The sequence below is a fragment of the Chelonoidis abingdonii genome, chromosome 3 (assembly GCF_003597395.2).
Source record: "Chelonoidis abingdonii isolate Lonesome George chromosome 3, CheloAbing_2.0, whole genome shotgun sequence".
NCBI classification, from domain to species: domain Eukaryota; kingdom Metazoa; phylum Chordata; order Testudines; family Testudinidae; genus Chelonoidis; species Chelonoidis abingdonii.
The window spans coordinates 85,999,047-86,014,705 of NC_133771.1; the positions used below are offsets into that span (position 1 = coordinate 85,999,047).

Sequence of the window (15,659 nt, forward strand, 5' to 3'; positions counted from 1 at the left end):
TTTTCTTGGAGGACATCCTTGATAGAATTGAATGCATGCCAAACAGCTTTCTTTCTTTGTGAGAGTTCGCCTTCCTGATTGTGGTGCATGTTAATTTCTTGGCCCAGATAAATGTATGCTTGACTTCTTCAATTTGTTCTCCCTTAACTATTATTTGAGCTTTTGGCAAAGCATCAGGTTGTATAAATTTCATTTTAGAGCAGTTCATTTTTAGTCCAACTTGGCTGCTTTTTGTGTCAAGTTCTTGAAGCATTTCCTGTAGTTTGATAGTGTTTTTGGCAATCAGCATGATATTGTCTGCAAATCTGAGGTGGTTTAACTGCTCTTCGTTGACGCTAAATCCACCCTTTCAGTTCATCCACCTCGTTACCATTTTGAGGCAGGCTGTGAAAAGTTTTGACGAAACCGTGTCTCCTTGCTTCATACCTTTTTTGATTGGGGTGCGAAGGGGAGTGTCAAACAGAGTTATATCCATAGTGCAGTCAGAGTTTGCTTCCTTTAATAGTTTGATGTAGTTTGTGTCGATGCTCTGCTCTGCAAGAACTTTCAGCACTGCACTGATCTCTACGCTGTTGAATGCTTTTTCATAGTCGACAAAGGGAATGCATAAAGGGAATTTATATTACCTTGAGTGCTCCAATAGCTGGTTTATAGTGAAGATATGGTCCATAGTGCTGAAATTCCTTCAAAAACCAGCCTGCTCTCTTAACTGCTGCTCGTCCAGACTTTGTGAGAGTCAGTTTGTTATTAGTTTGGTGAACAACTTATAAACATGTGAAAGCAGGCTTATTGGACAGTAGTTCTTTAGGTCTTCATGATCACCCTTCTTATACAGCAAAATGGTGTTGGACTCTTTCCAGCTAAGCATTTCCAAGTAACAGATAAACCTCTTAGCAAGAATTTCCCAGAGGTCTTGGCCTCCAGTTCTTATTACTTCAGTCATCATTCCAGCTTTTCCTGGAGTTTTTCCTTCCTTCATTTGATAAACTGCATGTCAGACTTTGCTGATGAGGACTGGCAGTATGTGGTCATTGGTCTGTTGAAGTGTTGGTAGTGGGACATTTATCTGAGACGTGAACAGTTCAGTGCAAAAATCTTTACAGACTGTTTCCATCCCTGTTCTGTCAATTACTGCTTTTCCATCCTTGTTCTTCAACGCCATTATTGTCAACCTGTACAGTGTCAATTCCCGTTTGAATTTTTTGAAGCTTCTGCAGGATTTTGCCATCTTTAAGAGCCTTTCATTTTGGTACTTCTTAAAGTCCTGCTGTAGTCTTCTTCTTATCAGCTTGCAGAGGAGGGAGTACTCGAGTTTGTTGCCATTGTTTCTCTTCATATTCCTCTGTTTCTCTATCAAGCTCCTCATTTCCTCTGAGATTCTTACCTTTGCATTTTTCAGTCTTTCTTTCTTGGCTAATTTCACACTTGCCTCAGTTTATCAGTGAAGTTTTTATAGTCCTCATCACAGCAGGGCCGGTGCAACCCATTAGGCGACCTAGGCTGTCGCCTAGGGCGCTAACATTTGGGGGGTGGCGACTGCGGTGGCCGGATGTTCGGCCACCGCAGTCGTCATTGGTATTTCGGGGGCAGGACCTTCCACCACCTCTGTCGGGGGTGCCGTTTTGGGGGTGGGATCTTCCACCACCTAGGGCACAAAAAAGGCTGCCAGTGCTCCTGCATAACAGTTATCTATGAGACTCCAGTCTTCCTTGGAAATGTTCGCTTTCAGGATTGCCTCGTAGAATATTTTCGGCCACCGTCTCTGATTTGCCATCAGTAGACTTTCTTCTTCACCTTTTCATTGACGTTGAGCCTCGCTCTAAGCAAGCAATGATCAGTGCCAGTGTTGAATGATTGAACTACTGAGATGTTTTGTACGATGTGCTGCTTATCGATCAGAATATAGTCCATCTTGTTCTTGTTCTTCGCATTGGGCTGGATCCACCTCCTCTTGTCCTTCTTAAACCAGTGTTACCAATGAATATTTCTTTCGTCTCCACCATAGTTGCCAGTCGCTCTCCTCATGAAGTCTGTTTGCCAATGCCATACCTTCCAATGAACTTTTTACCTTCTTTCCCTCTTCTGACCTTGGCATTGATGTCTCCCTTCACAATCATATATGTGGATTTTTGAGGGAGGGTTTCCTCAAGCTCCTGATAGAATTTTTCCAGATCATCATCTTCACTTGTGCTTGTGGGAGCATAGCTCTGGATAATTTTGAGGGTGCTGTTCTTGTTCACTTGGAAGTGTAGCACTTTGATGTGTGATGACTTGAACTTGCAGGAGATGATTTTTGAAGACCATTCCTTGTTGACGTTAAAACAGATTCATCCAACTGTTCTCGCATTTTTTCCTTTTCCTAACATGATGGTGCTTCCATCTCTCCACTTGGCTTCCATCTTCTTTCTTCGTCCTGTTTCGCAGAGACCAAGGATGTCGCAGGCTGGCATTGCCTTCTCCTCCATTAAATGGTTGATCAAGTCATCCCTCATCAGTGTCCTATAGTTGTAGATACACACTGAGAGGGCAATCCTTCTTCTGGCCCCTGAGATTCTTGACAGCCTCTTGATCATATTTCACACCGCTGCTGTAGAACAGATCAAGGGATGCGCAAGGAACTGGGGCCTGTTTATTTGTGTTGTTTTAGCCATTTCTTCAGCCACCCGCTGGCTGTGCTGTCAGTGGCATGTTTGCCTCCTCAATTTAGCTAGCACCCAACTTCAAGAAGGAGGACAACTGTTCCCTTCCTTGGTTGGCAGTCTGGCATCTTAATAGCATGGTAGAACCTACTGGAGAATTTACTCCGCTATCATCGCTGTCAGATTTTTTTTCTTCTCTTCATAAGCACTTTTTGCATGTAAAGTCAGAGATGCTTGATGCACTTGACCTGTGCTGTAAAGTCATATTTATGGTATGTCTACACTGCAATTAAAAGCCTGCGGCTCGTGGGGCTCAGGCTAAGGAGCTGTTCAATTGTGGTGTAAACGTGTGGGTTCAGGCTGGAGCCCAGGTTCTAGGACCCGGTGAGGGTCCCAGAGATCAGGGTGCAGCCCACGCCAGAATGAAACAGCCCCTTAGGTCAAGCCTGAGTCAGCTGGCATTGGCTAGCCATAGGTGTCTAATTGGAGTATAGATGTACCCTTAGAAGGCTTAAGGTAGTATTTTGACTTACAACAATAAGCCTACTTACAGTGATTTTGATTTAATAATAATCATGGAATTGGTTGCAATTTTAAGGAGTTAATCTTGTAAAAATAACATCTTTAGCTGCTAGCCCACAAGAGCTTTGTAGCCCTAGTGTGTTCCACTGCTGGGTAGGCTAATCCTGGTTAGTTGGGAGAATATAGCCATGAAATATCTGATTATGTATTCTCTACCACCAGCACACAGTGTCGGAGTCCTTACAGTCCAGTTGTCATGTATGGGACGTGTTTTCCTGAGTGTATCTGGGGAGGAGACCTAACTCAATATACACTAAACATGTTCTGAGAGTATCATAGGCATCCTGATGTAGCCAGTAAACAGAGGAAAACTACTTCCTATTGGACCACAGCTGAAATTTCAGATTCTCTTTCTTCTTCCCTTGCTAACAAGCCTTCTTGATATTGGCTTGCTCACTTTTTTTATTGATTAGAATGAAGAGGCAAATGGCTCAGCCTTACAACCTCAAAAGCAGACAGTCAACTGATGAACAACAGTGAAGGGATCATGCATGAACTGAAGATGTATCAAGTATCTTTTAGTAAAATAAAAACCCTGGCCATGTGTGAGTGTCTACACATTCACCTTCCTTCACCTAAATTTTCAAGTTGTTTTTAAATTAAAGCAAACAAAATCACAGGCCTTTGTGAGGATGATCTTTGGAGTCAGTTTTCCTCAGTGTTTGTTTTCCAAACACACACCATTTCTAATGGCATTAGACAGTTTGTCATTTCTAGAGCTGACATAATGCCCATTTGCAGAATGGTTGCATCTGTGAAGTTTAAAGGAGAAAAGATCTGGTAAAACCAGAGGAGGTCAGCTCATTTCCAAGAGCTCTTTATCTTTCAGTTAGTTCCTCAACATTTGGCCAGAGAACTATATATAAAAAAAGTCAGAACTGTCCAGAAGGGCAGACAGTTATCTTCCTTTCTCTTGAGAATGCTTCCAGGCTATCTTCTGCTGTGGTCCTTTGGGAAAAAGAGTTGAATCTTAACGGTATAACCTGAGGTTAGGAAGGTTAGGACTCTCATCTCCATTGGGCAGTTGTTCCAAGGTTTTTGAACCTCTTGTCTTGTTGAAAGAGCTTTACCTCTGTCTCCTGGAGTTTATACCTAATTATGTTAATTAGACTGTACTTAATGATTGCAGCTGTTAAGGTATATGTCTTTTAAGGGCTTCAGTACAAGAATCTTTAAGTGTGTCTGGTAGTGAATGGGGGAGCAGATATGTGTTGCTGAGAACAGAAGTGATATGCTGTATTTGGCTCATCCTGCTTAGTAGACTACACAGTTATAGCTTCTTTTTGAACATTTTATGAAGCTTCTGGTTGAGCCACAGTAGTCTAGCTTTGAGGTGACGGGTGCACGAAGTACTGTGGTAGAGCTATTGTATGAGAGGAATGATTGCAGTTGTCATTTAGTTGGAAATGGTGCCTGTGACAGCATCTGGTACTTTATTAGTCAGTGACCATGCTGATTCCAGTAGGACCCCATGACTGTACATTTTCTTAATCTGATCAGATGCCCCTGATGCAGAGTGAGACCATGGTGTTCACTGTTTCTTTAAAATTCTTTTACTTAGTCTCACTTCAGTCTTTCAGTTGAGCCACTTGTTCCAATTTCAGGCTTCTCTCTCCTTCATCTATTTCAGTATCTGGGAGGGAGTGCTGTCTTCACTGGATGAAAAAAGGTAAATAGAGCTGTGTGTCACTGGCGTATCATTTGTGTTGCAACTTGTTTCATCTCAAAATGTTTCTCTAATGTGGAATGGAAATATTAAATAAGAGCAGTGAGAAGACTCAGTGTGTGGAGCCCCACAGAGCTCAAACTCTTGGTCAGGAGCAGTAGCTGCCTATCTTAACTCCTTAGGATCTACTGGAAAATAATGAGTATAATGAGCTTAGTATGATTCTGTTGACTCTTGCCAGCACATGTACCTTGGCAGTAATATCTCATGATCCATGGCAGATGGCAGAGTAGATCACATAGTACCACCTTTTCTTCAGTGGTGGCTGAGGTGAAACAGTTATCCATCAGTGCAAAAGGTGCTGTTTCTGTTACATGACCTGGGCTTAAGCCAGGTTGAGTGGGGTTTGAATACCGAAAGGGGTACTTTTCAATGGAGCTCCAAGCATTGGTGGATCACAGGGGATGTGTCACCAACATCAATGTGGGGTGGCCACGAAAGGTACATGACGCTCACATCTTCAGGAACTCTGGTCTGTTTTAAAAAGGTGCAGAAAGGGACTTTCTTCCCAGACCAGAAAATAACTGTTGGGGATGTTGAAATGCCTATAATTATCCTTGGGGACCCAGCCTACCCCTTAATACCATGGCTTATGAAGCCATACACAGACAGCCTGGACAGTAGTTAGGAGCTGTTCAGCTATAGGCTGAGCAAATGCAGAATGGTGGTAGAATGTGCATTTGGACGTTTAAAAGTGCGCTGGCGCAGTTTACTGACTCGGATAGACCTCAGGGAAAGCAATATTCCCATTGTTATTACTGCTTGCTGTGTGCTCCACAATATCTGTGAGAGTAAGGGGGAGATGTTTATGGCGGGGTGGGAGGTTGAGGCAAATCGCCTGGCCACTGATTATGTGCAGCCAGACACCGGGGCAGTTAGAAGAGCACAGCAGGACACGTTGTGCATCAGAGAAGCTTTGAAAACCAGTTTCATGACTGGCCAGGCTACAGTGTGACAGTTCTGTTTTTCTCCTTGATGACCCCCCCACACCCTAGTTCACTTTACTTCCCTGTAAGCTAAACACCCTCCCCTCCCCCCTTCGATCACCGCCTGCAGAGGCAATAAAGTCATTGTTACTTCACATTCATGCATTCTTTATTAATTCATCACACAAATAGGGGGATAACTGCCAAGGTAGCCTGGGAGGGGTGAGGGCAGAGGGAAGGACAAGGCCACACCGCACTTTAAAACTTAAAAACTTATTGAAGGCCAGCTTCTGTTGCTTGGGCAATCCTTTGGGGTGGAGTGGCTAGGTGGCTGAAGGCCTCCCCACCGCGTTCTTGGGCATCTGGGGGAGGAGGCTATGGAACTTGGGGAGGAGGGCAGTTGGTTACACAGGGGCTGTAGCGGCGGTCTGTGCTCCTGCTGCCTTTCTTGCAGCTCAGCCGTGTGCTGGAGCATATCAGTTTGATGCTCCAGCAGTCGGAGCATCGACTCTTGCTTTCTGTCAGCAAGCTGACACCACCTATCCTCTTCAGCATGCCACCTCTCCTCGTGTTCCTGTTGTGCTTTCCTGCACTCTGACATTGTCTGCCTCCACTCATTTTAGTGTGCTCTGTCAGTGTGAGAGGACAGCAGTAGCTCTGAGAACATCTCATCCCAAGTGCGTTTTTTTCACCTTCTAATCTTTGCTAGCCTCTGCGAAGGAGAAACATTTGCAGCTAGTGGGGAAAAAAAGGAGATTGGTAGTGAAAAAGACACATTTTAGAGAACAACAGGATCACTCTTTCCCGTTAAACCTAGCTGTTCACATTACACAGCACATGTGCTTTCGTTACCAGGTTGCATTTTGCCTTTATATTGAGGGCCTGCCAGTGTGGTGTGAGAGAGCACTCACGCAGTGCCGGGCAACAGAATTAGGCTTGCAGACAGCCATGGTAAGCCACAGTCTTTTGGCTTCTTTAACCTTCATAATATGTGGGAATGGTTTCAAACTGCAGCGCCCTCATTTCCCATACCAAGTGGCCATTGGGTTGGCCATTTAAAATGGGTTTGTAATTTAAAAGGAGGGGCTGCGGTTTGCGGGTTAAAGTGCAGCACAAACCCAAATACTCCCCCCTCCCCCATACACGCAATTCTCTGGGATGATCACTTCACTCCTTCCCTCACCGCGTGGCTATCAGCAGGGAACGTTTCTGTTCAGCCACAGCCAAGCAGTAACGAGCTCCTCTGAATGTCCCCGTAATAAAAGCACCCTATTTCAACCAGGTGACCATGAATGATATCACTCTTCTGAGGAGATAACAGAGAAATAAGGGACGGATGTTGTCTGAATGCCAGCAAACACCGGGACCATATGTTGCAATGCTTTGTTATGCAACGATTCGAGACTACGTGTTACTGGCCTGGCATGGTAAAGTGTCCTACCATGGCGGACAGAATAAGGCAACTCTCCCCAGAAACTTTTGCAAAGGCTTTGGAAGTACATCCAGGAGAGCTTTATGGAGAGGTCTCTGAAGGATTTCTGCTCCATCCCCAGACACGTTAGCAGACTTTTCCGGTAGCTGTACTGGCCGCGAATGCCAGGGCAGATTAATCATTAAACATGCTTACTTTTAAACCATGTGTAATATTTACAAAGGTACGCTCATCAGAGGTCCCTTGTCTGCCCTGAGGGTCCGGGAGCACGCCTTGGGTGGGTGCAGGGGGTACTGGCCCCAGGTCAGGGTGAAAAAAGTTTCTTGGCTGTTGGGGAAACTGATTTCTCCGCTTCCTTGCTGTGAGCTATCTTCAATCTCTTCGTCATCATCTTCCTCGTCCCCAAAACCTGCTTCTGTGTTGCGTGATTTTCCGTTGATGGAGTCAAAGGACAGGGTTGGGGTAGTGGTGGCTGCACCCCCTAGCATGGTATGCAGCTCAGCGTAAAAGTGGCATGTCTGCGGCTCTGCCCTGGACCTTCCGTTTGCCTCTCTGGTTTTTTGGTAGGCTTGGATTAGCTCCTTAATTTTCATGTGGCACTGCTGTGCATCCCTGTTATGGCCTCTGTCCTTCATGCCCTTTGAGACTTTTTCTAATGTTTTGGCATTTCGTTTACTGCAATGGAGTTCAGCTAGCATGGATTCATATCCCCATATGGTGAGCAGATTCCATACCTCCCGTTCGGTCCATGCTGGAGCTCTTTTGCGATCCTGGGACTCCATCATGGTTACCTGTGCTGATGAGCTCTTTGTGGTTACCTGTGCGCTCCACGCTGGGCAAACAGGAAATGAAATTCAAAAGTTCATGGGCCTTTTCCTGTCTACCTGGCCAGTGCATCTGAGTTTAGAGCGCTGTCCAGAGCGATCACAATGGAGCACTCTGGGATAGCTCCCAGAGGCCAATACTGTCAAATTGCATCCACACTACCCCAAATTCGACCCGGCAAGGCCGATTTCAGTGCTATTCCCCTCGTCGGAGGTGGAGTTAGTTGGGTGTTCTGTCGTGGTCATTCAGTCTGGGTTTATTATATAGTTTGAGTTAGAACAACTTGTCTGATTGGGATTGTTAGTGTATCATAATTCTGAAAAAACTCATGATTGGATGGAGCCAGCTCTTGTGCCAGTAATTAACAAGTACAGGCGAGTCTCATCTTACGTGGGGGGTTCCGTTCCACGGTTAGTACGTAAAGCGAAAACCGCGTATAGTCAAAATTATATTGAGTTGAATGGTAGGCGGAATCACCCACACTACAAGTACAGTATTAAAATTGTTATTTTTCTCTTTTTTTTCTGTTTTTGCCGTCCGCGTAAAGCAGAAAACGCGCATGTTAAATGCGCGTAAGATATGACAGACCTGTATGATCTTGTCTTCAAAGGTTCATCTTTACAAGGAACAAAGGTATGTTCTTACCATCCATTAACTAACATGCAGTAACTAACATGAGGTAAAATTCTAGTGAAGAAAAGATCATTTGTAGTGTTGACATGTTTACAGATCAAGGTAAACCTAGGCAAGGGTATTCAGTTACTTTTATGCTAAAATCCGGACTTCTTTTTGTTTTGTTTATTGAGATATTTAAATTAGGATTGATTATGGAATTAAACTGAACAGATTGGTATATTTTAGATTACAGAGATGCTTTTTGCAAATTAGCTAAAGTATTTTTATATACAAAAGGATTTTTATTTAGCAAGAGTTGGAGGGTGCTAATATGTAGTTCAGCTTTTTAGTTCTTAAAGATGTTTTTAGAAACCTGAAGTGATCTACTTTTATCAAGAAATGCCTTCTGTTAAGAGCGATATAATACCAGGTCTTTTAAAAGAAGTAATAATATGCAGCAGTCCAGCTGGAATCATTATCTTTGATTCTGTCATTTTTTGAGATAATGTATCCGGGGAATGGTGGTGAAGAGGATGAGGAGAGAAGCAGGCACAAAGAGTTGATAGTACAATCCCATTTAGTCTGAGCAACATCACTTTATTTCATAGTCTGACTTCTTCCCTCACTTCTAGCAGCAGAAATCTGGAGTAACTCTTGAAATCATGGACTTAGTCCAGGTTTAACACGATTAGAAATCAGGGAATAATCTGGCCCCATTTCTGCAGTGCAGATAACTTACGAACTTCTTGGAGACATGAACCGTACTAAACACAACACATTTTGGGGTTTTTGTTGTATATTTAATTTAATGGATGCCTGTGGTCCAAATAGCTTTATTCACTAAAATATGACAAACATAAGATGTTGAGTACAAACCTTATTATTATCTATGATTGAAATAACATTTTGGCTGGGAAACTTGCATTAACTTTCAGTTAATTTCAAGGTGATTCAGGACCTTGAAAATATCTTCATATATAGCTGCAACCAAAAGGAGTTCTGAAAAGAGGGAGAGAAAGAGACTGATCTGCTCTTAAATAAGGAATATTCTCTAACATGTTTTAACTTGATACTGCCTGTATTGATCTAATCTGCTAATATAGAGAATTGCATCTGAAATTTTGGATATTTACACTAATTTCATATTGGCAAATACATTATGATCCATGTATGTTTAAAATTGGCAGTTAGGTATTTCTAAGGCACCTATCAAGTACTGTGGTATCCAAGACAGAAAAAATTGTCAAACTCTTTCAAAAATACTCAAGAAAGAATGGAGAGTTCTCAGACTGAAATGAAAGATTCTGACCATATTAGCACTTGGGAAAGAATAGTGATTAATCAGAGACATTAAAAAAGGAATAGAAAAAAATCCAATCTGAACCAGCGTAGAACACACTGTGAGAGGCACAAATTACTTTTTAGAAAGGATCTCAGTAATAGAGAACAAAATTAACTTAATTTGGTATGGGAACATAGTTTGAAATTCTACCTCTCCTGTGGAAAAAATATTTTAAAGAATATAAAACAATTTTCAAAACTTTTTTAAAGCAACTTAAGAAAGGAAAAGAAAAATATGTATCCCACACTATGTGCCTGTTCCAGTAATTCTATCCATTATGTGGTATCATAAGTATAATGTATTTTATGAATATTGCAGAGGAGTAGAAATTAGCAATCTATCACAGGGCTGGATGTCATAGGGTCTAAAGAAGGAAATAGTTAAGACTGTAGGGTAATGTACTGACTGCATCTCTTGGGAAGGCTATTGGGAGCATATTGGTATAGTCTATTCGATTTTTGACCATTCCTTCTGCAAGTCAGCTTTTGTGGTATGCCTTAATCTCTTTGCTTTGAAGGTGTTAAGTGTTAGTTTTATAATTAGCTTTAAATAATGCCATTGCAAAAAACAAAGCTGTCCAAGAATCGATCTTGTCTGAGGGAGAGGTGGACTTAAGTATCTTTACTAGACATTTGAGTGCAGTCACTGTTTTACCTTGTTGTCTCCCCTTTCTCTCTGACTCAAAGCCCCATGGAGTGGTTAATATCCATAAAAGAGGACCAGATGGACTCTACAGATCCATTCTAAGTCAGTCCGTATTCATCAGTGTGATGGAGTAGGGGCTGTCTGTGTGGGGAATGGGAGAGCAGGGGAGGACTTTAGGGGATGGACTATACGGGAGCCTGTAACCTGAGCTAGGTAAGGGAGGGGAAAGGTCAACACCTTTGCCCGGGAAGGAAGACAAAGGAAGCGGCTGGCAGGAGGGAAGTAGCTGTCAGTTTGGGTTTGGGGCTGTGTGGACGGAATTCACGGTATCCTAAGCTGGGATCCAAGCACCCTGAAAGCCCAGAAGGACTCGATTGAGGGGTCCTGACTGTGTCTGCAAGCCCTACTGTAACCTGCACTCCTGTTGTCCAATAAACCTTCTATTTTACTGGTGGCAAGAGTCATTGTGAGTCCAGGAACGAGGGTGCAGGGCCGGACTCCCCACACTCCATGACAACTATGGCCGATAGTTTGCTCCTGGGTAGCATTTCTTGCTTCAGGTACACGATGGGGTGTCTTTCCCCTTTTCATCCTCCTGCATTAACACCGCCCCCAGTCCCGGTCTGAGGCATCGGTGACACCATAAAGGATTTATCAAAAGTCTGGGTTTGCCAGAACTGGGCCGCTAACCAGACGCCTCCCTTCAGTGCTGGAGAGCCTCCTGGCACTGCTCAGCCAGACTGCCTTGTTCTGGCTTCCCTTTTGCACACTTCAGTGATGAGGGTGGCTATGGTGCTAAAGTGGGGCACGAACCTTCAATAGTACCTCCGCCATCTCCAATCAAAGGCCTCAACCTGCTTTTTGGTTTGGGAGCAGCCAGTGTTTGATCACCTCCATCTTGACTGGTTCCGGCTTCAGGCAGCACTCCCGACCCGGGGCCGGTAAGATACTTCACCATCCCTACTTGCACTTCTCAGCCTTTACGGGTTAACCAGCCTTTCGAAGTCGGCTCAAGGACTTGTTTAACTTGGACCCGTGGTCCTCCTAGGTCTGGCTGAAGACGCAGATGTCGTCAATATACGCCATGGCGAAGCTTCCATCCCCCTCAGTAGCTGATCCACCAGGCGCTGGAAGGGGCTGGTGCTCCCTTGAGGCCAAAGGGCAGGGTCAGAAACTTGTAGAGCCCCAGAGGGGTGATAAGGCCGATTTCAGCCTGGCATCTGCGTCCAGCCGGCACTTGCCAGTAGCCCTTTGTAAGATCCATGGTGTGAGGTACGAGACGCCTCCCAGCTTGTCTAGGAGCTCATCAGGCCTGGGCATGGGGTAGGCATCAGATATGGTGGATAGGGCATTGAGCTTTCGTATAGTCCACACAGAACCGGATTGGCCCATCTTTCTTGGGGACCAGCCACCACTGGCGAGGCCAGGCGTGAAGACCGCTGGATCACCCCCAAAGCCAGCATGTCCTTGACCCTCTTTCTAGGTCCTGGGCAGTTTTAGCAGTGACTCGAAAAGGGAGCATCTTATAGGAGGATGCGACCCTGTCTCACCTGGTGGACAGTCAAATTAGTGCGTCCAGGCTGGTTGGAAACAGCTGTAGGTATAGATGCAGCACCCCTCTTGATCTCGTGTGCTGGGCCAGGGTCAGCTGATCAGAGAGGGAATCGCCTCCAGGGGGAACCACTTTTGTTCCACGGAATAGATCCACTAAGGGGTCATCTCCTCCCCTCCCAATGTCCCCACGGCCAACACACATTCCCCTGTCATAGTATGTTTTCATCATGTTCAATGGTACACTCGACGTGATGTGCCTGGTTGACAGCTTCACCAATAGTTTACCTCATTCAGTTGTTTGATAACCTTGAAGGGCCCTTCCCATGTGGCCTGGAGTTTGTTCTCCTCATAGGGATGAGAACCATCACCTGATCCCTGGTGCGAAGGCACGGGCCCGTGCCGTGCGGTCATACCAGACCTTCTGCTTCCTCTGGGCTTGGGCCAGATTCTCCCTGGCCATGCCCATGAGCTCGGCCAGTCTTTCCCGGAAGGTCAGGACATACTCCACCACTGATTCTCCCTCGGGAGTGCGCTTCCCCTCCCATTCGTCCTCATCAGGTCTAGGGGCCCCCTTACGCGCTTCCATACAACAGTTCGGAAGGCGAAAACCTGGTAATTCCTGTGGTACCTCCCTGTACGCGGAACAGCAGGTGAGGTAAGTACTTGTCCCAATCCTGCAGGTGCTGGTTCATAAATGTTTTTAGCATCATCTTCAGCGTCCCGTTGAACCTTTCCACCAGCCCGTTGGACTGGGGGTGATACGCTGAGGCCCAGTTATCCGATCCCACATTTTCCCACAAGACCGGAGCAGGGCCGACATGAAGTTGGACCCTGATCTGTTAAGAACTTCCTTGGGCCCCACCCTGGCTGAAAATTGTCAGCAGCGCATCTGCCACGGTGTCTGCTTCGATAGAGGACAAGGCCACTGCCTCGGGGTAGTGAGTGGCGAAATCCACCCACCCAGTGTATTTCTTCCCTGACCGGGTCGTCTTGGCGGAGAGGTCCCACTATATCCATGGCCACCTTCCTGGAAAGTTTTCTATGAGGGTCAAGGCCTCAAAGCCACTTTCCCTTGTCCTGGGCCTTCCCCACCCTCTGTCGGACCTGGTAAAGACCCCAGGCCAGTAAAAGTTTGTTAGCAGCCTCTGCCTGTGCGCCAGTTCCCTGGCCCTGCGAGAGGGATGTCATGGCCAGATACAGTAGCTTGTGGCGAAACTTCTGAGGAACCACCACCCGCCTCCTGATCCCATGACTCTACTCTCTGGGGAGCCCATTCTCGACAGGAACCCCGCTCCCACAGGAACCTCTCCTTGCAACCTCTCCTCATGTCTGCTACGCACACTAAGGTCAGCCAGTACCTGGCTTCCGCAAGGAGGATCTTCTGCAACTCAGTCGGAACTTAGCAGCTGGGACAGTGATGGGGACCTGCTCTCTTGCTGGTCTGGGTCCTGAGCTGCAGCCTCTTAGCCGGCCCGGGTGTCCCCTTCCCCCAGGTTAGCATGGTCCTGCACTCGGGCCGAGTACCTTCCCTGTGTCGGGGCGCAGTTCCCTTTTGCTGACTTCTGATCGTACGAGTCACGACCCAAGGCACTCTGGGTTACTATGCCAGTCCCTCGAGTTCCCCTCCTATAACACTGTCCGTGGGCAAATGTGGGTGGTACCCCACCATCCTTCGGGCCTCCCTTGCCCCACTTCAGTGTACCCTGGCACGGGCACCTTGAATGAGGTCCCGCCACGCCCATCATGGTCAGGTAGGTGTTGGGGCACCAGTCCGATCTAGGCACGCAACCTCGGCCGGCAAGATCACCTTCGCGCCCGTGTCCCATAACCCAGTGACCTCCTCCCCATCTCCTCCAGTGACCACAAGGCCACTCTTTCCGGAGGCAAGCCCCGCGCCCGACCCAGTAAAACCAAAAACCCGGAGCCTGTGAGAATCCAACCCCCCAGAGGAGACTGACCTAGCACTCCTCCCTCCTTCACAGGTGGTATGCTGCAGCCCCCTACTTTCGCTGGATGTAGCCCCTCTTCCGACTTGGTTTACCCTCACACCCTCTGCGGGTTGGTCTGGCTTGCTGTGCCCTGAGCTGGCAACTGGCTGATGTGGCTCGTTGCGCCCACAGTGATAAGTCAGCCATCGTCTCATGGCGTCCCCTTGAAGTGGGTCGGACGGAACCTGAATGCTGGATGTTCCCTTTTGGGGGGGTTCTCCATAGGCCCCCGCTGGGAGGTCCCATGATGACTCTCTCTCTGCGTTGAGGCAAGCCTGCTCCTTCGAGACTCCTCTCTGCCATCCCCTGCCCGACTGTCCACAAATTGGTCGGCCAGCTGGCCTGCGTGCTGTGGGTTCTCCGTCTTCTGGTCCACCAACCACAGCCTCAGGTCGGACGGGCACTGCTCGTACAGGTGCTCCAGTATGAATAGATCAAGCAAGTCCTCTTTAGTTTGGGCCCCAGCTATCCACTTGCGGGCATATCCCTGCGCCCAGTTGACCAGTTGTAGGTATGTGACCTAACGGGTTTTACGCTGGCTCTGGAACTTTTTCCGGTACATCTCAGGAGTCAGCCCAAACTTGCAGAGCAGGGCCTGTTTGAACAGTTCGTAGTCCCCTGCCTCCGCCCCTTTCAGTCGGTTATACACCTCCACGGCTGTGGAGTCCAATAATGGGGTGAGAACTGCGATCCTGTCTGCAGGGCCTATCCTGTGCAGCTTGCAGGCATTCTCAAAGGCCATCAGGAAGGTATCTGTGTCCTCCCCCTTCTTATGCCGGGCCAGCAAGTGCTTATCAAAGCTCTTTGTGGGCTTGGTTCCTCCCTCACTCACCGCAGCTGGGGCCTCACTGCTCCTCAGCCTGGCCAGGTCCATCTCATGTTTACGCTGTTTCTCCTTCTCCTCCCGCTCATGTTTACGCTGTTTCTCCTTCTCCTCCAGTTGTTGCCTCCTTAACTCGAGCTCCTCCTGTCTCAGCGTCCTTTCATATTCCAGCCGCATCCACTCCACGGATGCCGAGCGTTGCCAGGAGGATCCCCTGCTGAGGGGTGAGCTTTGCCGGGAGGATCCCCTGCTGGCTGGGGGGGTTACGGTGCCCTCGGTATTCACTGGGCTCCTCCCCGCCCTTCCCCTAGGCCTAGGAAGGGGGGGTCTCGGGAAGCCCTCAGCCACCGGCTGACCACTCCCAGCAGGGACAGACACTGGTGCCTGTGCTGCATCTGCCAGGCTGCAGTTTCCCTCCTTCAGCTGGGCAATCAGCTGGCCTTCGGTGAGTCTTCCTCTGCGCAGCCCCCTCTGTTTGCACAGCTCCAGCAGGTCACACTTGCGCCGCTTGGCATACATCTTCCTGCTGGCCACTCACAGGCCGGGGTGCTCGCTGCTCCCC

At 47.2% G+C, this 15,659-nt stretch overlaps 1 protein-coding gene and 1 pseudogene across 4 annotated transcripts in view; one reads left to right on the plus strand and one right to left on the minus strand.

Annotated features, from left to right (window-relative positions):
• AFG1L (AFG1 like ATPase) overlaps positions 1-15,659 on the plus strand; it is a 151,550-nt gene that overhangs the window by 14,862 nt on the left and 121,029 nt on the right. The window contains exon 2 of one of the 4 annotated variants that reach the window (XM_075063876.1): positions 8,678-8,763. The exons of 2 other annotated variants lie outside the window; for them this stretch is intronic. In XM_075063876.1, coding sequence (XP_074919977.1) covers positions 8,710-8,763 — 54 coding nt within the window. In that variant the 5' untranslated portion in view covers positions 8,678-8,709. The remainder of the gene's footprint in view (positions 1-8,677; positions 8,764-15,659) is intronic. One more of the 4 variants, XM_075063877.1, reaches the window with a different exon arrangement.
• LOC142046478 (uncharacterized) lies at positions 6,179-8,361 on the minus strand (annotated as a pseudogene).